Source organism: Schistocerca nitens, chromosome 6 (genome assembly GCF_023898315.1).
Source record: "Schistocerca nitens isolate TAMUIC-IGC-003100 chromosome 6, iqSchNite1.1, whole genome shotgun sequence".
Classification (NCBI taxonomy): Eukaryota; Metazoa; Arthropoda; class Insecta; order Orthoptera; family Acrididae; genus Schistocerca; species Schistocerca nitens.
This window is the reverse complement of record NC_064619.1, coordinates 373158472-373181200: the sequence shown is the minus strand read 5'-3', so window position 1 is coordinate 373181200 and position 22729 is coordinate 373158472. Positions and strand designations below refer to the sequence as shown.

The window sequence follows — 22729 nt, the reverse complement described above, 5'->3', positions numbered from 1 at the left end:
TAGTTTTGAGTTAACAATGTTACAGCATTGCAGAATGATTTTCATTTGTTTTCCTCTCCACATTTGTGGAACGTTGATGACATTTGCTTTGATCTGCAGCTTGAAGTAATTAAATTGTAGCATGACACAGAATATAATGACAAGTTCAGTAACAAGAGGAACATTCCAGATTTCTACAAACACTTCCCTCAGTACTGATCCCCTGCTTACACAAGGCTGCTACAGGCATACTGTTTTTTACTTTCCATTGACATCTGTAAACTGTTTTCAACAGTGAGAAATCATAACATGTGTTTGCGAAACTCATTTTCAGACGGTAATCTATGCTGCTCACTACACCCACAATGCACATGAACACCCTTGAATAAGGAAAAAAAGAACGAAATGATTGAGGGTGTGAGAGTTGATTAAAAATCATTACATGTGTAATGTGTTATTAAGAAATATGAGAAATCTGTACTCACTTAATATTTAAATGATGTAGTAACATTATGGTTTTACTGATGTGAGGTTATGCAGTGGTTAGCACACTGGTCACACATTCTGGAGGATGACGGTTCACTCCCGCATCTGGCCATTCTAATTTATGGTTTCTGTGATTTCCCTTATTTGCCTGGGTGGTTCCTTTTGAAGGGCACGGCCGATTTCCTTCCCCATCCTTGACATCATCTTAACTTGGGCTCCGTCTCTAATGATTTGATGTAGAAATACTTGGTGTCCACTCTGAAGTTTTCACTTGGTTCTCCCCTCTGTATCCTGTGCTGTGATGACGGAGAAGACGGGTACAGCACTCGCAGCTGGCAGGCCTGTGCTCAACGTCTACTCAGGGGGCTTATTGGCTATGAAGCTCTGTTCTAAAGCTTTCGACACCTTCTTGCTTCTCTATAACACTTCATTTCGATCTTGTGTCTCTATTCACTGATTATCAGGCTCTTGTGTGATTTCTGCATGGAGGCATCTATTACATTTTGCTAATTATTCTGCTGCCAATTGGCTATTTCTTTTAATAACAGCACTGTTTTTTCATCATGCTGGATTTATAGTGTGAGAGAAAGTTTATGTTTATGTGTATCACTAGCTTGTCTATACAGAAGTCTTGCACATGTCTTCAACAGCAACTTTATCTGTTTGGTTACTCTTTGTTTCTATATTTAATTCTTAATGCATGGCTGAAAAGTAAGAAATTAGACCAAGCTGCAAATTGTAATCATGTTACTGAGCTGTTACTGAGAAAAAAACATTTGTTTGTTTTCTGTTTTGTATTTTGTAGGGTTATAAAAACAGCTCCATCCTTGGAAATTCTCAAAACGTCAGCATGGAAGCGGGGTGTTACTTTGCTTGAATTAATTCAGAATAAGAAGAAGTTGTATTCTGTTCACCATATTTTACCTGTGCTTTTTGGAATACTCCAGCGGTAAGCAATTAGAAATTCAACTTCATTGTACTCTTCTTATTGATGTGATATTCTCATAGCAAATTACTTTGTAGCTTCTCTCCTCAATATACGTCTGAAAACATAAAAGCAAATAAATTTTATGGAAGAGTTTTAACCAATAAGGTAATGCTTGCCTTCCCTCAGTTTTGTTATTTATTTCATTTTTATCCTGGAATTTCTTGAACTGAAATATTACAGTAATAAATGTTTCGTTGCTACTCAATCACCTTCTCAGTTACTTGTACTGCTTTGATATGATACAGGACAGACAAGTAATAGCAGTAAATAAGGTGATGCCAGAAAAGTGGTGGGTAACAAAAGAAATCTCTCAATTCGTCGATGAAAGAAGGAAGTACAAAAATATTAAGGAAAAGAAAGGAAAGCAGCCTTATAAGCCATTTATAAATGGAATCAGTAGGAAGCGCAAGAAAGCTACTGCAAAAGGGCTTCAGAAAAATGCAAAGAAATAGTAATTGAAAAGACAGATTCAGCATATAGTAAACTCAAAACAATTGAAGTGCAGTGTTGAAATGTAGTGTAGTGCTACTTACACAAGTGTTTACTCTGTACAGTGATTATCTTCAACAGAATCACTCTTTGATTTTATATTTGCTCTTTGTTTTGTAATTTTTCTGTTGTTTGATTCTCTGTAAAAACATCAAATGTGTTGCTGGATAATGTTGAATTTTGCAGTGAAGTGAATTTATTAAACCCGCAACAATTGGTGACCCCAACGTGCTACTCAGTGGTCACTCACTGACACCTATTACCATGTCGCGTCGTACCGTGTAAGGAACATCCACATCAACAGTGTTACACTTCTTTTGCATGGTTGTAACCATAACTCTGCAATGTTAGACCTTCTATCAACTGCAGACGTCCTTGTAGGTTCAGAAATCAGTCTCAGAATGGTAAAACTGCTATCGTTTTGGTAGCAGAATCCTGTCCTGTGGTGCACTCAGTTAAAAAGCAAATTCGTGCTAGAGCATGTAACTGCAGCAGACAGAAAGTATAGTTCTGTTGTTGCAGCACTCAATGAAGATACATGGCTGTGGAGGTGCAAGACATTCTGGCATCACCACCAAGTGGGGCTCGCACTCCATCGCAGATACTGGGACACCTGTGTTTGTTAGTGAGCAGTGCCATTAATGAAGAAATCCTGCAGAATATTTGATTAGTGTGCCTGCCACCTGACATTCGGTTCCATGATCTCAACACATTGGCAAGTCATGTTAATGTTAAACTTAGGCCTGCAATGCAAATTTGAGTGGCAATTTGTCATAGCAGACATAATGCACCCCATAGTCAGAGTGGACTTCCTATTGTTCTATGGACTTCTGTCTAATCTATTTCATCAACACCTCCTTGATACCGCTACCAACCTGGTAAGCCAAGGATGAGTATGTTGTGCAGTGCAGATGGTAACTGGTGACTCCCCATTTGTGGAGCTCCTCAAGCAATTTCTAGAGACCTCATGCCAGATGCTTACACCTGTGCAGCACTCGACAGTACACTATATACTAACCAAACCAGAACCACCACATCATGCTTGGGTGCACCACCTGACACATGAGAAACTGAAAGAAGTGAAACAGGAATTATTGTTCATGCTTACAAAGGGAATCTACCGCCCACTCAGCAGCAGTTGGGCATCTTCATTGCATGTCGTCCTAAAGAACAAGAAAGGATAGCGCCCATGTGGAGGTTATAGACAATTCAATACCAGAACCATCCCTGACAGGTATCCGATACCACAAATCGAAGATTTCCCATTTAACATGCTTGGTAGCCCATTTTTACTATGTTGGATTAAGTGTGTGCGTTCTACCAAATACCTGTGCCATCAGACTTCAACACTAAGACTGCCATCCCCACACTGCTCACGTACTCTAGAATGCCTTTTGAACTTTGTAATGCTGCCCCACTGTTACAACAATTCATAAATGAGATTACACACGAGCTGCATTTTTGTTTTAAGTACGTTCATGACAGTTTGGTCATGTCAAGCTTTAAGGCAGAACACATGTTGTACTTACGGCAAATTTTCACTCATCTTTAAGCACACAATCTGCTTATCAGCCTGTCGAAGTTCATCACCGGAGCAGCTGAGATTCAGTTCCTAGGCTTCACTATCAATGCTCAAGGTATACGACCGCCACTAGAGAAAATCGAAGCTATAGTTAATTTTCCCCAGCCTCTAACAGTTAGAGAATTACAACTGTACTACTTCATACAAAATGGTAAGGTGAGATGGGCTACAGAGTGGTGCAGCAGCTGTCATCTTACAGAAACTGGATGGGAGCAGAAATGATTAGCAAACACATAAATACAGTAAACAGGAGTTTTACTTAACTTACAGTTTTCTCCAAGCGTTACAAAGAAACTTTACAAAAGAACAAACAGCAACAAAGTCTAGCTGTTCCAAGAAACAAACTAAGTGTGTCGTACAGTGTGAGGCTCCCGCTACTAATGTATGAGTGTACTGTCAAAGGTTGACTAAGGCTGAAGACTGCAACTGAGACTGGGCCTTGTAGCTACCGCCAGCCATCCTATATCACGGCAGCAGATGGCACTCATACTCAGAGCCACTGAAGCCATGCCTCAGTGGGTGCACATGATTGAATCCACCACATCCCTGCATGACCACAATTAGCATTTGTCAGAAATGTGCAGTTCTGTTGCCAACTGTGAGATGCCAGTGAGGGTGGTATTGTTCCATGACACTACAGTTTCATTCGCAGTCATGCCCTCCTGGATGCACAGTTGAATGAAATTTTGCATGGTGCACAAAGGCCAAAGAACAAACTACCGTGGAGTTGCAAGGTGGAGTTAGCATTTACCAAAGTGAAGACTGTTATCACAGAAGCTACTCTGTTAGTGCACCCAGTTCCACAGGCGCCTTTTGCTCTAATGGTCAACACATCTGCCACTGTAATTGGTGGTGCAGTGCAACAGCAAATAGGTGAATACTGGCAGGCTTTGGCTTTTTTCAATCAAAATTAATTGCCATCACAGTGAAACTGGTCCACTTAATGTTTGTGAACTGTATGCCACATATGCCTGCATTGAGAAGTTTCACCGTGTGTTAGAGAGATGGCAGTTCACCCTAGTACCACAAGCCACTAACTTATGCTTTCCACCAGCGTCCAAAGAAATCATCACCACGTCAGCTGCTTCACCTAGTCTATATCAGACAGCTCACCACCCATGTAGTCTTATGTCAAGGGAGATTTGAATGTGCCAATGGATGAACCAATCATTGTTACAGTTGATTTCTGAGCTCTCATTGCAGCACAACAAGCAGACAGTGAGCAGTGAGACTTTTTGACGCAACCATCAGGCCTACAGCTCCACCGTGTTACAATATCACTGTCAGACGTGCTCATGACGTTGCAACTACCAAACCGTAGCAATTTGTGACTTGACTTTCAGCAGCAGGGAATCACCTCTGGTCATGGCCTATGGCTTCCTGGACTACGGGGCACTATGAACATAGTGAAGCAAGCTTTTGTCTGACCAAATATGGACAAAGATTATAAGGAACATGTGCACAATTATATGGTCTGCAGAATGAAGTTGGCCGGCATGTCAGGGCACCTCTTGGCATGTTCTTTCCACTGAACCGAAGACTTGAGCATGTGCATCTGCACATAATCAAACTGCTCCCACCATCAGAATGATCTATATACTGTCTTACAACCATTGATCATTTCATACATTGGCTGGACATGTTCCATATGATTGACATTACCGCCAAAACCATGGTGACCACATTCTTTTGGGGATGGATCACCCGTTTCAGTGTACAACTACAAGTTACAACAGACCAAAGAAGGCAATTAAAGTCTTACCTTTTCAAAGCACTCACTGTTCTACTTGGTATGAAGCATATTAGAAGCACAGCTTACCACCAGGCAGCAGATGGCTTAGTTGAGCGAATGCATTGGCAGTTGAAAGTCTCTCTTCAGTGTTGCATTTGAGATGTGGTGTTACACAAGGATGTTCAAAATTAAGAGGAACGATAAGATAAGAATTGAGGTTCTCTCAACAAAAGGATTATGTGGAAAACACTAACTGGAAGAATGGACAGGATGAGAGGGATGATAGGATGTGTGTTAGGGTGTGATGGGATAACTTCCTTCGTATTAGAGAAAGCTGGAAGGTAAACATGATGGGGAAGACAGACATCAGAATATATAGAACAAACATTTGAGAGTATTGTGTGCAATTTCTACTCTGAGATGAAGAAATAGTAACAGGATATCTGTACCTCAGCTGTATGTTCAGTGGTTATCTTTATATCCCTCTTGTTATTATCATATTTCAACTTTGTCACCATTGAGAATTTTATTTTCAGAGATTTCACAATCTGTGAGAGTTTAGCATTTAAATGCCATAGTCTATTCAATTTTCTGTTAGCTGCTAGAAGTGGTTGAGAAGAAGTGAGCAAAAAGATAACATTGATCGTATTGTCCTCCTGTAAGCAAATTCATCAAAACTTTTGACATTTATACTTTCTTTCCTGCCATATATTTTACAGTTGTTTTGATTCATGATAGTGGCCATTGATAATAACTATTGTTGGAGAGTAATAAGTTTTCATTTGTTGCTGTGATATTGATCTGGAAGTAGACTCTGTTGTATCAAAACTTCTTTTTATTGCAAAACACTAACACCTTTTTGTTGACATATATTGCAGTAGTGTGGAAGACCAGTAATCATTGCTGCAAGTTTTTGGTACTAGGATTCCGTATGTATTTGTGTGCTGATATAGTCCATAAAGAGCAGAGACATTTATTTATTTATATATTTATTTAAAGCTGAAGATGACTCTCACTTGTATGTTCATTTTCTGTTCTGTTCAAGAAATACAAAGACATCTAGACCAACTGTTCGTAGGAAAAGTGAAGTCTCAAAAATTCATCTCTTTTTTTTTTTTTCTCTGCATATATGTGTTCTACCATACTGTTCATTAGATTGAAGAACAACATTGTTGTCAGATTTTTAAGAAAAGAAATAATTTTACTTCATTTATGTTCTGCAGATGTCTCGAGTTTGAAGAGCAATCTCCTGTTGAATATACGAAGCAGTTGGTATTGTCATGCATTCTTAATTGTTGTCAGAAACTGTCTGCAGATGGCATACCTTCCAGTGTGACTGAGGATGAAGTCAATGTGTCATTGCTGGTGCAGTGTATTCGTGGTACACAGAATCCACAGACACATCACCATGCATTACTTGTACTTTCACAAGTTGCTGAAATGATACCAGTAAGTAACATTTACAGACTAAATGTATACAAATTTCGTTTACAAATAAACACAGTTAAAAAAAATTATACTTATTAGCAATTTTAAAATGCTAAAGTATAATGTATTTGTATTGGGGCATGGGGGAGGAAATTTAAAGAAGGGATTGATAAGATGATATGTAGTGCAATAAAGGTGTCATGTATTGTTTAAGTTATGTTGAGCTAATAGTTCTGAAAGCTAGGTAGTGTTGTGTACTTTAAATTTCATGTTGCCAGTCAGCTGTTCTAAACATGTAGCCTCCCAAAGATAAGAACTGACCAAAAATTCTGTCCAATAGTGTGACAAGTTTTTTGAATGACTTTTTATTTTGATACAATGCTACATGATTTATATAGAGTAAAAAACTGCTTATATTAAAATAAAAGATTCCTTTTGATGTTGGTTAAGAATGTATTACTCAATAGAAAATGTGAATGATACTGTAGTATCAAATGCTCATGTTTCTATCATCATTTGGTGATTTCAGCATCCTAGTTTTATGTTAGGGTCTTGGATTCTTGTAATGCTACATATGCAGAACATAGGCAACATCCTTGACCATTTGCATTCTAGTGTAGGATCAAAAACCCAACTTTGGATGTTACATCGGATAATCATCATAGAATAATGCGCTCTTGAAAATTTGTTCTTGCATTTTGTCATTAGGGACCTGTAGTCTCTTTGTCCTTGACTTCAGAACTCTACACACAACACTTCACTGTGTCCATTGCTTTAGTAGCTTTTGATATTAAAGGAAATGGCAAAGATTCTGATTCGTTCTGATCTTGCCTTCCTTTTTTTTTATCTACCAACTATTCCTGCAAGACTTCATTAATTGCCCCCAGGGGCTCAGTGTTCATTTACTGGGTACGGGCATGGTGACCATGGGATTCTTGAGCAGGGGACTGGTAAGCGCCACCAGCCCTCTGTCACTGTAAGCTGTGACCATGCTTCAGCGACTTCCATGCAGCACGGCAGTGGAACATTGTTTGTCTTAGGGAACAGGGATCTTAGCTTGACTACCCGGATCGTGGCGATGGTAAAAACCTCTATGAAAAACCCCTCAATTCCAAGTTATGCTGCACACTGATAAGATGCGTGGCTGTTGAGGTGGAAAAATCATTAGCGGGCAACTTCTGGGCAACCTGCTGCACTTCAGTTGTATAAGGCTTTCTTAGGCATGCAAGGAGTGGACCCTTATTTCGCTAAGAGTTCCTAGATAACAGAACGCAGCATGTCATTCTCAATGGAGAGAAGTCTTCCGAAGTAAGAGTGATTTCAGGTGTGCCACAGGGGAGTGTTGTAGGACCGTTGCTATTCTCAATATACATAAATGACCTTGTGGATGACATCGGAAGTTCACTGAGGCTTTTTGCGGATGATGCTGTGGTGTATCGACAGGTTGTAACAATGGAAAATCGTACTGAAATGCAGGAGGATCTGCAGCGAATTGATGCATGGTGCAGGGAATGGCAATTGAATCTCAATGTAGACAAGTGTAATGTGCTGTGAATACATAGAAAGAAAGAGCCTTTATCTTTTAGCTACAATATAACAGTTCAGCAACTGGAAGCAGTTAATTCCATAAATTATCTGGGAGTACGCATTAGGAGTGATTTAAAATGGAATGATCATATAAAGTTGATCGTCGGTAAAGCAGATGCCAGACTGAGATTCATTGGAAGAATCCTAAGGAAATGCAATCCGAAAACAAAGGAAGTAGGTTACAGTACGCTTGTTCGCCCACCGCTTGAATACTGCTCAGCAGTGTGGGATCCGTACCAGATAGGGTTGATAGAAGAGATAGAGAAGATCCAACGGAGAGCAGCACGCTTCGTTACAGGATCATTTAGTAATTGTGAAAGCGTTACGGAGATGATAGATAAACTCCAGTAGAAGACTCTGCAGGAGAGACGCTCAGTAGCTCGGTATGGGCTTTTGTTGAAGTTTCGAGAACATATCTTCACTGAGGAGTCAAGCAGTATATTGCTCCCTCCTACGTATATCTCACGAAGAGACCATGTGGATAAAATCAGAGATATTAGAGCCCACGCAGAGGCATACCGACAATCCTTTTTTCCACGAACAATACGAGACTGGAATAGAAGGGAGAACCGATAGAGGCACACAAGGTGCCCTCCGCCACACACCGTCAGGTGGCTTGTGGAGTATGTATGTAGATGTAGATGTAACTGCTTGTGGGACCAAAATGGATCCTCCAAAATTTTCTTTTCTTCTTCTCAGTGGGAAGAGTGGGCCACTAGTAAGTGAAAAGAGGGCAGCTATGAGAAGGTTTTGCCTTCTTATATTTAGAAAGGTTTAGAGGGCTTCGCAGATACACTGAAATCTGTCAAGCAATAACGTAATGGGAGGGTGTTGGTTGAAACTGCTAGCTCCCAACAAGTACCAACCTACAGAAAGCTCACTGCCTTGGGGAATATGCCGTAGAAACGGAGCTCTACAACACCTTGAACTGTAACAAAGGTGTTGTGACGATCTTGTCGATATTCCCAAGGAGGAATTGAAGGATGAATGGGTTCAGGAAGGGATCGTTGACATGCAAAATATATTGAAAAGGGTGGATGGGGATCTCCAAAAATCTGACTTTTTTATCCTTATCTTTAACACCACGAAACTCCCTGAGCGTGTCAAGACTTCCTTCGTCTAAGCATACGGCCATATGTCCCTAACCAAATGTGATGTTTTAAATGCTAGCACTTTGGGCACACCACCTTAGAATGTAAGGGTGAAGTCAAGTGTGGCAAATGCGGCAAGGCCACCCATGATAGCGTTGGCTGCTCCTCCCCCCCAAAGTGTGCAAATTGCTCTTGTGATCACCCTGTGTGGAGTAGGGATTGCTTTGTCTTCCTTGAAGAAAGGAAGATACAGGAGATTAAGACATTGAAACACATCATGTATGAAGAGGCCAAGAAGGTCTATAAGGCCATGCAGCCTCCCACTTTCACTACATCTTTTGCTTTGACCCTTACAAAGCCTATTTTGAAATCCAACACTTCTACACAAATGGAGGTTGCTAGTGTCAGCACTTGTACCTGCATTTGTCAGTGCACATGTCAAGCTGCAGTTGTTTCAGAGTCCATATCCTTCCTGCGAATGTCAGGTAAAGCGGCAGTTGTCGCCACTGTGGACCTTTCAGTACCTCCAAAGATAGAACCCTATAAAAAATCGGACACTGCCTCATTGCTGCTGTGGTAGCTTCTTTAAAGCCCTCCCAGTCTAAAAAGCAAATGGGAAGCTTGCATCACAGGCAAAAAAAGGCAGTAAACCATCAGATACCATCAATGTCGTTCCACTTGAGGGCTCTACTGCCTCTGCTTCAGAGCCAATAGACTGCAAAGCCTGCCCAGAGCAACCATCTTGTCCCAAGGCTGAAACTCCACCCATTGTGGGCTCCTCATCCCAGCAGAAAGACAGGGTGAAAGTACAGCCCCCATGATAGATGGCTCCCATACTGCAGTGGAACATCAATGGGTTCTGGACTCATGTGGTGGAATTGAAACTCCTGGCCCAGGCATGGCCCCTGTGCTTGTGTTTACCAGGAATACATTTCGAAGTTACCAATGCCGCTGTACTACTGGGCTATGTCTTTCACCGAAAGGATAGCCTGACTGGGGACAGAGCCGAGAGAGGTGTTGCTTTGTTTGTCAATAACACACATCACTCCTCCACTCTTTCCTTGGTTTCTGACCTATAAGTAGCAGCCATTGCTGTTTATGCGGGTCAGAAGATCACTATCTGCTCCCTGTATATACCCCCGCAGGATACCATAGACTCAGAGGCTCTCACAGGCCTTATTCAACAACTCCCCCTCTGTTTCTCCTAATGGATGATTGCAATGCACATAATGTTTTGTGGGGCTCAAACTATACTTGCCCCAGGGGTTGAGTCTTTGAGAACCTTATATCTCAGGAATTGTGCATCCTCAACAAGGGCATCTTCCCATGCATTTCTCGGCTGCTATTGTGTCATTCTCAACTATCAACCTCTCTTTCTGCTCACCTACCCTTGCATACTCAGTACAGTGGGAAGCAACATGACCTTCATTCCAGTGACCACTTCCCACAGTTGATCCACCTACTGCTTGAACAGAAGCCACCAGAATGGGTGATCAGCAGGGCTAACTGGGCACTGTTTAGCCAGTTGGCTGAGTTTGAGCACTGTCCAGGAATGGGTGGACCATATCACGTGTGTGAGTCATCATGCCCCTGACATATGCGTACCACAGTCTTCAGGTCATCTTAGGAGGCAGCCTGTACCTTGGTGAATGGATGAGTGTCATTCAGCAATTTGGGACAGGCGTGTGGCTCTTTGACATTTTAAATGCCAACTGACAGCAGACAACCTCACGGCCTTTGGAGTTGCAACAGCCAAGACTCGACGCGTCATTAAGGAGAGCAAAATGAGGTCATAGCAAGCGTACCTGGACTCCATCAGTCTTTTCACTTCTTTTGCAATAGTGTGGGAAGCTATCTGGAGGATTTCCAGTAAACACAGTCATTTACCGATAGCAGCAGCAGTACTTAAGCACGGGCGTCTCCAAACAGCACCCGGAGACATCGCTTAGCCGAGCATTTTGTGAATACTATTGCCAATACAAGGTAGGATCTGGCGTTTTGTCCTTACCATGTGACTGTAAAGAGGCGGAAGTTGGACTTAAGATCCAAGAGTTCTGAGGCCTACAATTCCCCTTTCTCCGTGTTGGAGCTCGAATCGACACTGTCTGAGACTCGTGACACTGCATCTGGTCATGACCAAATCCGGTGCTGCACACTTCGACATTTGCCAGCGGCATCAAAGGAAATCCTCCTCTAATGTTTTGATCTCATATGGCAGGCAGGCAACTTCCCTGACTTGTGGAGGGAGGCAGTTCTGATATCTCTCCTCAGACCAGAAAAGGACTGCACATCTCCCAGTAGTTACAGGAGTATCGCCTTAATGAGCTGTGTAGGAAAGATTGTGGAGCAAATGGTTAACTATCATGTGGTTTGGTTGTTAGAGATCAGGCAACTCCTCAGCTGCTCTCAGCGTGGATTCCGGAGATTTCGGTCCACAGTCGACAAATTACATAAACATCAATCTATTGGCTTCTTCCTTGACATTAGTAAGGCTGCTTAGAGACATAGCTGCTTAGAGACATAGTATTCTGGTGGAACTGCATCAATGGGGCTTTTGTGGCCACTCTGCCCCATTGCACCATATTTTTTTGGACTGTGTTTTATATTCCGATCAGCAGGCTGCGGTTGATTTGCCGATGGATCTGCATTCTATTTTAGATAACGTACAAATGAATGTGGTTAGTTTTAAAGTTTTGTGAATTTTCCACTGTTTTTTTTTTTTCCAAGATTTTAGGGAGATGGTTTTAATATGCCAACAGGGCGACTGGCTCACCCGTATTTTACATAAGTGGTCAGCCACTGCCTTCCTTTTCGCTCCTTTCTCATTTTACTTGTGTTTTAGGCTCCTTTATAGCATCTTCCATTCTTTCCCATTGGCGTGTATGATCCCAAATTAGTAATTTCATCCACATTAATATCTTTTATTGTGTGTAAAGGTGCTGATAACATGTGTTGAGCACACTTGAACACCACACACACACACACTCTCTCTCTTCATCAGTTATCAGGGACTAACAGACGGAAATACATTCATCACATTCAACATTTGCATCAAAGTTAAGATTGTCAGTGTTTTCTTCTGCCCCATTATTTGCTGCCATTATTCAGCTGCGGTTCCTTCCTTCCGGTATGATGTCTTCTGTAAGTACCCAATGAAAGCCATCGTTCTTGAAGCAGTTCAAAATCAAGCTTTCTTCCACGGAAATGCAGGCAGTTCTTACAAAATGCGTAGCGTCCAAGATTGTCAACTTTTTCACTGTAGTATGAAGATAGATCATCTTCTTCCACATATGAATCTTCTTGCACTTTTGATTCTCATTTTATAGTGTATTGGTCAAGTGGTTGAATGTGGCTTGTGCAGCAATTCATTTTAACATGTGTTAAATGCAGTTGGGATGGAGGCTTCCAAAAATGGATGTGGGAAAATATGGTATTGAGGGCAGTACTAATGAAAATCCACCTGTGTGTGTGTGTGTGTGTGTGTGTGTGTGTGTGTGTTACAATTGCAAATGTCATTTGTTTTTTTTCTCCCTGCTCAAAATCCTCTAATTTTCTTGGGTATCCCTCAACTTCCTTGTTTTTCAAATTATTAGAGATAAATTTTGTAGTTGTTTTCATTTGGTAATTGTATTGAATCCATGACATTATGACAGCCACATTGGACAGAGGCAGTATGGCTTTGTCCACCCTCTTGATGATGATGTAGGTGAAAGCCAACAGCTGATATTGGATGTTTCAGTATATCCCGGCAAAGAGAACATTCAGGGACGCTTAACGAGCCAAGATACATGTAACAATAAAAGACAAGGAAATCATGGAAACTTTAATCTGTCACTACATTAACAGTAAACTGTAACTGTATTTCTTAATACAGTTACTTCAGCTAAATGAAACTAAGTTAATTAGAAGGAAAGCTGTTACGTGAAAATATTAAATTATGGAGCATAGTCCAATGATTCCTCTCAGTGTTAAAGTGCACCTTCAGAAAGTGTACTAATATTTTACTAGCAAATATTCTTTCCTTTGAAAGTAATAGACAGCTTAAATAAGTCACTGTTTCAAAACATTGAATAACCTTTAATGCATTTTGAAGCTCCAGAACTTTAGTTGGACTACTGATAAGCCTTGTACCATTTCCACGTTTGTGCGTGGGTGTATCAGATTAAACTGTGCGTGCAAGCTATAATCCACATATTATTTAATGATAGTGGTATGTAGAATCACTCAGTTTGATTAGCTTCAGTGTTCTGAAAAGGTACAGAGGGAAAATTTGTACATGACTTCCAGGAGGTTATTGTTGAGTCATTCACTCTCTGACGTCTTAGCAATGTGTCATGCAGTGCAACATATTGCTGAATAGTTGTGGCTATAAAAGTTGCTATAGTTTTTCAAGAGGATCGGGAGACCAATGTACAGCTTTGGTATACACGTGTTTATAATAATCAGTGAACATCCATTTTCTATTGAGCAGTAACTTTCTTTAATATTAATTATTTTAAATAATCCCTCTATGTACTAAATGCATCTACAAGACATGCCATTATGGGTAATCCTCCTGCTGTTTAGAAACTTGGCAAAGGTCAGCAAGATATCAATCATTAGCATTTCAAAGTCTATTTTTAAGTGGATGTCAGGGTTTAGGTCGAGAGAAGGTTAGCTAGATGCTACGTAGATTGAAGTGAAACTGCAACCAATCTTTAACCTGCAATCACTCACGCTTGAGAAAAAAATCGAACATTCATGATTCTGGAGCAATACTTCAATATATTTTAAAGGTGTTGAAGTGTTGATCTAGCAGTGCTTTCTTTGATTTATCTACCTGCAATGGAATTGTCTTTCATAGATCAACTCACAATTAAAGCTTGCTTAGCTTTGTTTGAAGCAGTGCACATTGTTAAATTTTTTCCTCACACACATATTTTTACGGAACAATGTCTTCTGTACTCCTGAAACCCCGCCTTGCTTCTCTATTAGTCTGCTTCTTTGTGCTAGTATCATGCATGCGACTGGGTTAATTTTTCCTCGTGGATGTATTGTGCGTATACTACATCTTTTATAAGCAGAGTGAGTGTTGTTATTGGGTTTTATGTATTGAATAAGGAAGTTGCATACGCAGAGTACATGATGTGTTCTGTCAGATGCGAAAATATGTAAAATTTTACATGAAAGTAGTCATTGTCAGATTAATTGCTATTGATTTGACGAGAGGAACTGCTAGTTGGGAATGTTCAAATAGAGGGCTTGTCTTCAGGCACCGACACACAACCTGAGCATGAAGAGATCGAGACACAGCAATAGAGCAGTCTGACAGCAATTCTGTAATTGCGTCTATAGTAGCTCGAAGAATGGGTAGAAGAAGAATGGTTAGCGTTGAGAGTTGAAGTAGTGAAGGCAGCAGAGGATCAAGTAGGTAAAAAGACGAGGGCTAGTAGAAATCCTTGGGTAACAGAAGAAATATTGAATTTAATTGATGAAAGGAGAAAATATAAAAATGCAGTAAATGAAGCAGGCAAAAAGAAATACAAACGTTTCAAAAATGAGATCGACAGGAAATGCAAAATGGCTAAGCAGGGATGGCTAGAGGACAAATGTAAGGATGTAGAGGCTTATCTCACTAGGGGTAAGATAGATACTGCCTACAGGAAAATTAAAGAGACCTTTGGAGAAAAGAGAACCACTTGTGTGAATATCAAGAGCTCAGATGGAAACCCAGTCCTAAGCAAAGAAGGGAGAGCAGAAAGGTGGAAGGAGTACATAGAGGGTCTATACAAGGGCGATGTACTTGAGGGCAATATTATGGAAATGGAAGAGGATGTAGATGAAGATGAAATGGGAGATACAATACCGCTTGAAGAGTTTGACAGAGCACTGAAAGACCTGAGTCAAAACAAGACCCCTGGAGTAGACAACATTCCACTAGAACTACTGACGGCCTTGGGAGAGCCAGTCCTGACAAAACTCTACCATCTGGTGAGCAAGATGTATGAGACAGGCGAAATACCCTCAGACTTCAAGAAGAATATAATAATTCCAATCCCAAAGAAAGCAGGTGTTGACAGATGTGAAAATTACCGAACAATCAGTTTAATGAGTCACGGATGCAAAATACTAACACGAATTCTTTACAGACGAATGGAAAAACTGGTAGAAGCTGACCTCGGGGAAGATCAGTTTGGATTCCGTAGAAATATTGGAACACGTGAGGCAATACTGACCCTACGACTTATCTTAGAAGCTAGATTAAGGAAAGGCAAACCTACATTTCTAGCATTTGTAGACTTAGAGAAAGCTTTTGACAATATTGACTGGAATACTCTTTTTCAAATTCTGAATATGGCAGGAATAAAATACAGGGAGCGAAAGGCTATTTACAATTAGTACAGAAACCAGATAGCAGTTATAAGAGTTGAGGGACATGAAAGGGAAGCAGTGGTTGGGAAGGGAGTGAGACAGGGTTGTAGCCTCTCCCTGATGTTATTCAATCTGTATATTGAGCAAGCAGTAAAGGAATCAAAAGAAAAATTCGGAGTAGGTATTAAAATCCATGGAGAAGAAATAAAAACCTTGAGGTTCGCCAATGACATTGTAATTCCGTCAGAGACAGCAAAGGACTTGGAAGAGCAGTTGAACGGAATGGATAGTGTCTTGAAAGGAGGATATAAGATAAACATCAACAAAAGCAAAACGAGGATAACGGAATGTAGTCGAATTAAGTCGGGTGATGCTGAGGGAATTTGATTAGGAAATGAGACACTTAAAGTAGTAAAGGAGTTTTGCTATTTGGGGAGCTAAATAACTGATGATGGTTGAAGTAGAGAGGATATAAAATGTAGACTGGCAATGGCAAGGAAAGCGTTTCTGAAGAAGAGAAATTTGTTAACATCGAGTATAAATGTAAGTGTCAGGAAGTTGTTTCTGAAAGTATTTGTATGGAGCATAGCCATGTATGGAAGTGAAACGTGGATGATAAATAGTTTGGACAAGAAGAGAATATAAGTTTTCGAAATGTGGTGCTACAGAAGATTGCTGAAGATTAGGTGGGTAGATCATATAACTAATGAGGAGGTATTGAATAGGATTGGGGAGAAGAGAAGTTTGTGGCACAACTTGACTAGAAGAAGGGATTGGTTGGTAGGTCATGTTCTGAGGCATCAAGGGATCACCAATTTAGTATTGGAGGGAAGCGCAGAGGGTAAAAATCGTAGAGGGAGAACAAGAGATGAATACACTAAACAGATTCAGAAGGATGTAGGTTGCAGTAGGTACTGGGAGATGAAGAAGCTTGCACAGGATAGAGTAGCATGGAGGGCTGTATCAAACCAGTCTCAGGACTGAAGACCACAACAACAGTAGCCCGAACTTTAGCATCCTTGTTGAAAGCAGGAAACGGCATGGACAGCAGAACCGGCCAGTTTTGTAAGAGTTCCGTAAATAAGCGTTCCTGTGTACCCTGAGATTTCTTGCAAAACTGTTGGAAACCTTGCAGTAAGTCGTGCAAACTTTGGACCAGCTGCTGAAGTACAACCTTCCACCCTGAGGAAGACACACGCAGGCACCAACTCGGTCGCCCTCTTTTGTTATGACTGATAATTCACAATTTTTCACAAACACAACTTTTATTTATGTATGTTCACAAGGTTGATGACTGAACAACAAAAGAAAGGTAACAATGAAGATGCCAATATAAGTCTCCTAATTGAGGCAAACAAAAGTTCACTTCTAATTTTCCACTAATGTTCGTGGTAACACACACACACACACACACACACACACACACACACACACACACACACACACACTAGTAAAATTCCAATTCAGAGCCGAAGATGTAATCTTCAGCAGTCGAAGTCCACGAGGTCGGCATCTGGAGTGAACTGAACTTTTGGGCGGGATCTAGCCCCTAAATAGCTGTCTCCAGCCAATCAGGTTTTGGCGTAGTGATACTTCCTGCAGGCTGTGGCTCGAGCTCCCTCTGCAGGAAGTATTGCTCAGAATGTCTGTTTCCATTGTGTATGTAAATATCCGGTGTTTACCATGGTATGCCTTGGACATAGACAACCCTGTCCTATGTGGTGTAATATGGGTTGCCGGCCCTCAGGCCCAACCTTGGCTCCGGCGTAACTTATATGTACATACATACATTAATCCTTGTTCCATAGATCATGAATACGACATTTTGTAATGATGTGGAATGTGTCACTTCTTTGCACAAAATAATTTATATATAAAAAACAAAGATGATCTTTGCTCAAACTCTTTGTCTTTAAATATGTCTGCTTGTGTCTGTATATGTGTGGATGGATATGTGTGTGTGTGCGAGTGTATACCCGTCCTTTCTTCCCCCTAAGGTAAGTCTTTCCGCTCCCGGGATTGGAATGACTCCTTACCCTCTCCCCTAAAACCCACAGCCTTTCGTCTTTCCCTCTCCTTCCCTCTTTCCTGATGAGGCAACAGTTTGTTGCGAAAGCTTGAATTTTGTGTGTGTGTGTGTGTGTGTGTGTGTGTTTGTTTATGTGTGTATCGACCTGCCAGCGCTTTCGTTCGGTAAGTCACATCATCCTTGTTTTTAGATGATGTGACTTACCAAATGAAAGTGCTGGCAGGTCGACAGACACACAAACATACACACAAAATTCAAGCTTTCGCAACAAACTGTTGGCTTGTCAGGAAAGAGGGAAGGTTTCCAGTTCACAAACAGTTCCTTTCAGCTATTAAACAGCCATTTCGGCTAATTCCAATAACTTTCGCTTTTTTTTGTTTTTCCATTTCCGTTTTTCCCACATCACTGATCTTTTTTAGCCGCTTCCCACAGGTTTTAACGTCATTATTTCTTCGTCAGACAATTGTTAGCCTCATTTTCACAATCTGCCACCACAAAACTGCTCCTTTCAATACATTTACACGCAGTTTTTTCGAAATTTTCCCGAACTGCTCCACCCTTGTGTGTCTGTCGACCTGCCAGCACTTTCATTTGGTAAGTCACATCATCTTTGTTTTAGATATATTTTTCCTACGTGGAATGTTTCCCTATATTAAAATAGAGGGAAACATTCCACGCAGGAAAAATATAAGCGCTGGCAGGTCGATAGACACACAAACAATCACAATCATACAGGGGAGGGAAAGACGAATGGATGTGGGTTTTAAGGGAGAGGGTAAGGAGTCATTCCAATCCTGGGAGCGAAAAGACTTACTTTAGGGGGAACCCAACAATTACGTTTGTTATTGTCACTGTTGCATTTCGAAATCTTTCCTGTCATCTTATTTTCTCTTTCTGTTTTTGCAAGTAGTTTCACTTTGTATTCACCTTCTCCTGTTTACCGAATCTACCATACAATTTTATCCCACCTATATATACTCAATAATACGTAACCCACTTCCAAACCATAACCAAAAAATTTTTTTTTATTTTTGCTTTCAACAATATTGCTGCTACAAAATCCACCGTTTCCAGTTCACAAACAGTTCCTTTCAGCTATTAAACAGCCATTTCGGCTAATTCCAATAACTTTTGCTTTTTTTTTTCCATTTCCGTTTTTTCCACATCACTGATCTTTTTTAGCCGTCATTATTTTTTAACGTCATTATTTCTTCGTCAGACAATTGTTAGCCTCATTTTCACAATCTGCCACCACAAAACCGCTCCTTTTAATACATTTACTCGCAGTTTTTTCGAAATTTTCCCGAACTGCTACACCCTTTAACGTGTTTTGGCGGCAACACAACCACATAACCTTTGTGCACATAGTTGTCTACCAACCCAAGTTCATCACAGGATCAACATAGCCCAGCTATAACCAACACCTTTTCGCATTTTTCACACCAGATCTCCAGTTGCTTTCTAGTTCACCTTATCTCTCGCCATATATTTTTATTTTCATTTTCATTTCAGCCTCATGTTACACTTTCCACCTTCTAATACCATGTCACCCTCACAACATCCCCACAACGACCCCATTAAGTTTTATTTACATTCCCTCCACAAACTTGCCTTCGCCCTAGCCAGATTACACTCCCATATATTATTTTCTCAGGCTTGTCTGACATTTGGCATTACCCCCAAAGGCCTCACACTTAAAGTTCCCATCTCTGGCTGTAATCCTTCTTTCCATCAGTCCCTATACCAGTTCCAAACTGAACAATCCATTGCCCTCACCCACCTAATCCTTCAACTACACATCAACTCAGCCAGTGAACACACCCGTCAACTCCTATCCTTAATAAAAGTCCTCAATCTTTCCTCTCCCACATCCACACCGGCTGTTCAGAGCATCCTCCTACAGACCAATTGCAAATTAGAACAGCATGCCACCCTCCACCTCAAAAACTATCCAATCTCCTGGTTTCCCACCTCCGGAAAGGCAACTCACTCACCCTTCACAACCTTTCCAGCAAACCTCAACCTCCTCTCATTGCACACAGACCCAGTCTCTTCCATCTACTCAATCTCCCACTTCCAGATCCACTCCCCCCAAAACCTCAAAATTCCAACCAACACAATCTGGAACCACAACACCCTAATTCAGTAGTTAACCTTTCCTCCAAACCTCTCTCCCAATCCGAAACCTCTGTCCTATCCAAAGGCCCACCTTGAGCCCCACTCCCAGATTCAACCAAACAGCCCTTGTCAAAGATTTACTGCCCTACACCTGTACTCTCTGCTGGAAATATCACTTTGCCACGAAGAAAAATGATCCTAATCCTACTCCTAATGGTCCAACTCCCCAAGACACTATCCAAATTGAACCCTGCCTGGAACAGTTCCGTCCTCCGTCACAGCGGGACCCACCTACTCTTCCTCAAAATCACCCTCTCCAAACTTTCCAGGAATTTCTGACTTCCAGCCTTGCCTCTCAATCCTTCTTAAAAAACCTTAATCCTACTCCCAACATCACCACTGCTGAAGCCCAGGCTATCCGTGATCTGAAGGCTGACCGGTCCATCATCATTCTTCCGGCAGACAAGGGTTCCACAACCGTGGTAGTTCCACAGCCGTGGTACTTGATCGTCGGGAGTATGTGGCTGAGGGACTGCGTCAGCTTTCAGACAACACTACATACAAAGTTTGCCAAGGTAATCCCATTCCTGATGTCCAGGCGGAGCTTGAAGGAATCCTCAGAACCTTAGGCCCCCTACAAAACCTTTCACCTGACTCCATCAGCCTCCTGGCCCCACCAACACCCCGCACCCCTACCTTCTACCTTCTACCTAAAATTCACAAACCCAACCATCCCGGCTGTCCCATTGTAGCTGGCTACCAAGCCCCCACAGAACGTATCTCTGCCTACATAGATCAACACCTTCAACCCATTACATGCAGTCTCCCATCCTTCATCAAAGACACCAACCACTTTCTCGAACGCCTGGAATCCCTACCCAGTCTGTTACCCCCAGAAACCATCCTTGTAACCATTGATCCCACTTCCTTATACACAAATATTCCGCACGTCCAGGGCCTTGCTGCGATGGAGCACTTCCTTTCACGCCGATCACCTGCCACTCTACCAAAAACCTCTTTCCTCATTACTTTAGCCAGCTTCATCCTGACCCACAACTTCTTCACTTTCGAAGGCCAGACATACCAACAATTAAAGGGAACAGCCATGGGCACCAGGATGGCCCCCTCGTACGCCAACCTATTTATGGGTCGCTTAGAGGAAGCCTTCTTGGTTACCCAGGCCTGCCAACCGAAAGTTTGGTACAGATTTATTGATGGCATCTTCATGATCTGGACTCACAGTGAAGAAGAACTCCAGAATTTCCTCTCCAACCTCAACTCCTTTGGTTCCATCAGATTCACCTGGTCCTACTCCAAATCCCATGCCACTTTCCTTGACGTTGACCTCCACCTGTCCAATGGCCAGCTGCACACGTCCGTCCACATCAAACCCACCAACAAGCAACAGTACCTCCATTATGACAGCTGCCACCCATTCCACATCAAACTGTCCCTTCCCTACAGCCTAGGTCTTCGTGGCAAACGAATCTGCTCCAGTCCGGAATCCCTGAACCATTACACCAACAACCTGAAAACAGCTTTCGCATCCCGCAACTACCCTCCCGACCTTGTACAGAAGCAAATAACCAGAGCCACTTCCTCATCTGCTCAAACCTAGAACCTCCGACAGAAGAACCCCAAAATTGCCCCACTTGTGACAGGATACTTTCCGGGACTGGATCAGACTCTAATTGTGGCTCTCCAGCAGGGATACGACTTCCTCAAATCCTGCCCTGAAATGAGATCCATCCTTCATGAAATCCTCCCCACTCCACCAAGAGTGTCTTTCCGCCGTCCACCTAACCTTCGTAACCTCTTAGTTCATCCCTATGAAATCCCCAAACCACCTTGCCTTCCCCCTGGCTCCTACCCTTGTAACCGCCCCGGTGTAAACCCTGTCCCATGCACCCTCCCACCACCACCTACTCCAGTCCTGTAACCCGGAGGGTGTACACGATCAAAGGCAGAGCCACATGTGAAAGCACCCACGTGATTTACCAACTGACCTGCCTACACTGTGATGCTTTCCATGTGGGAATGACCAGCAACAAACTGTCGATTCGCATGAATGGACACAGGCAGACAGTGTTGGTAATGAGGATCACCCTGTGGCGAAACATGCCTTGGTGCACGGCCAGCACATCTTGGCACAGTGTTACTGTCCGGGTTATCTGGATACTTCCCACTAACACCAACCTGTCAGAACTGCGGAGATGGGAACTTGCCCTTCAGTATATCCTCTCTTCCCGTTATCCGCCATGCCTCAATCTCCGCTAATTTCAATTTGCCGCCGCTCATATCTCACCTGTCTTTCAGCAACATCTTTGCCTCTGTACTTCCGCCTCGACTGACATCTCTGCCTAAACTCTTTGCCTTTACAAATGTCTGCTTGTGTCTGTGTATGTGCGGATGGATATGTGTGTGTGCGCGAGTGTATACCTGTCCTTTTTTCCCCCTAAGGTAAGTCTTTCCACTCCCGGGATTGGAATGACTCCTTACCCTCTCCCTTAAAACCCACATCCTTTCGTCTTTCCCTCTCCTTCCCACTTTCCTGATGAGGCAACAGTTTGTTGCGAAAGCTTGAATTTTGTGTGTATGTTTGTGTTCGTTTGTGTGGCTGTCGACCTGCCAGCACTTTCATTTGGTAAGTCACATCATCTTTGTTTTTTTATATATATTTTGCGGCTATTTCTGCATATCTAAGAATTCATCTAATCAGTAGAAAGAGTTGTCATACAGAAATTCTTTTTTGTGCTTTTAAATGCCGGTTGGCTGTCTGTCAGACTTTTAATACTATTTGGCAAATGACCGAAGATTTTTGTGGCAGCATAATTTGCCCCTTTGTTTGCCAAAGTGAGATTTACTTCAG

The 22729-nt window shown here is 41.9% G+C and overlaps 1 protein-coding gene across 1 annotated transcript in view; it reads left to right on the top strand.

Annotated features, from left to right (window-relative positions):
• LOC126263641 (HEAT repeat-containing protein 1) overlaps positions 1 to 22729 on the top strand; it is a 291901-nt gene that overhangs the window by 150187 nt on the left and 118985 nt on the right. Inside the window, exons 13-14 of the mRNA XM_049960733.1 lie at positions 1271 to 1414; positions 6480 to 6705. Coding sequence (XP_049816690.1) covers positions 1271 to 1414; positions 6480 to 6705 — 370 coding nt within the window. The remainder of the gene's footprint in view (positions 1 to 1270; positions 1415 to 6479; positions 6706 to 22729) is intronic.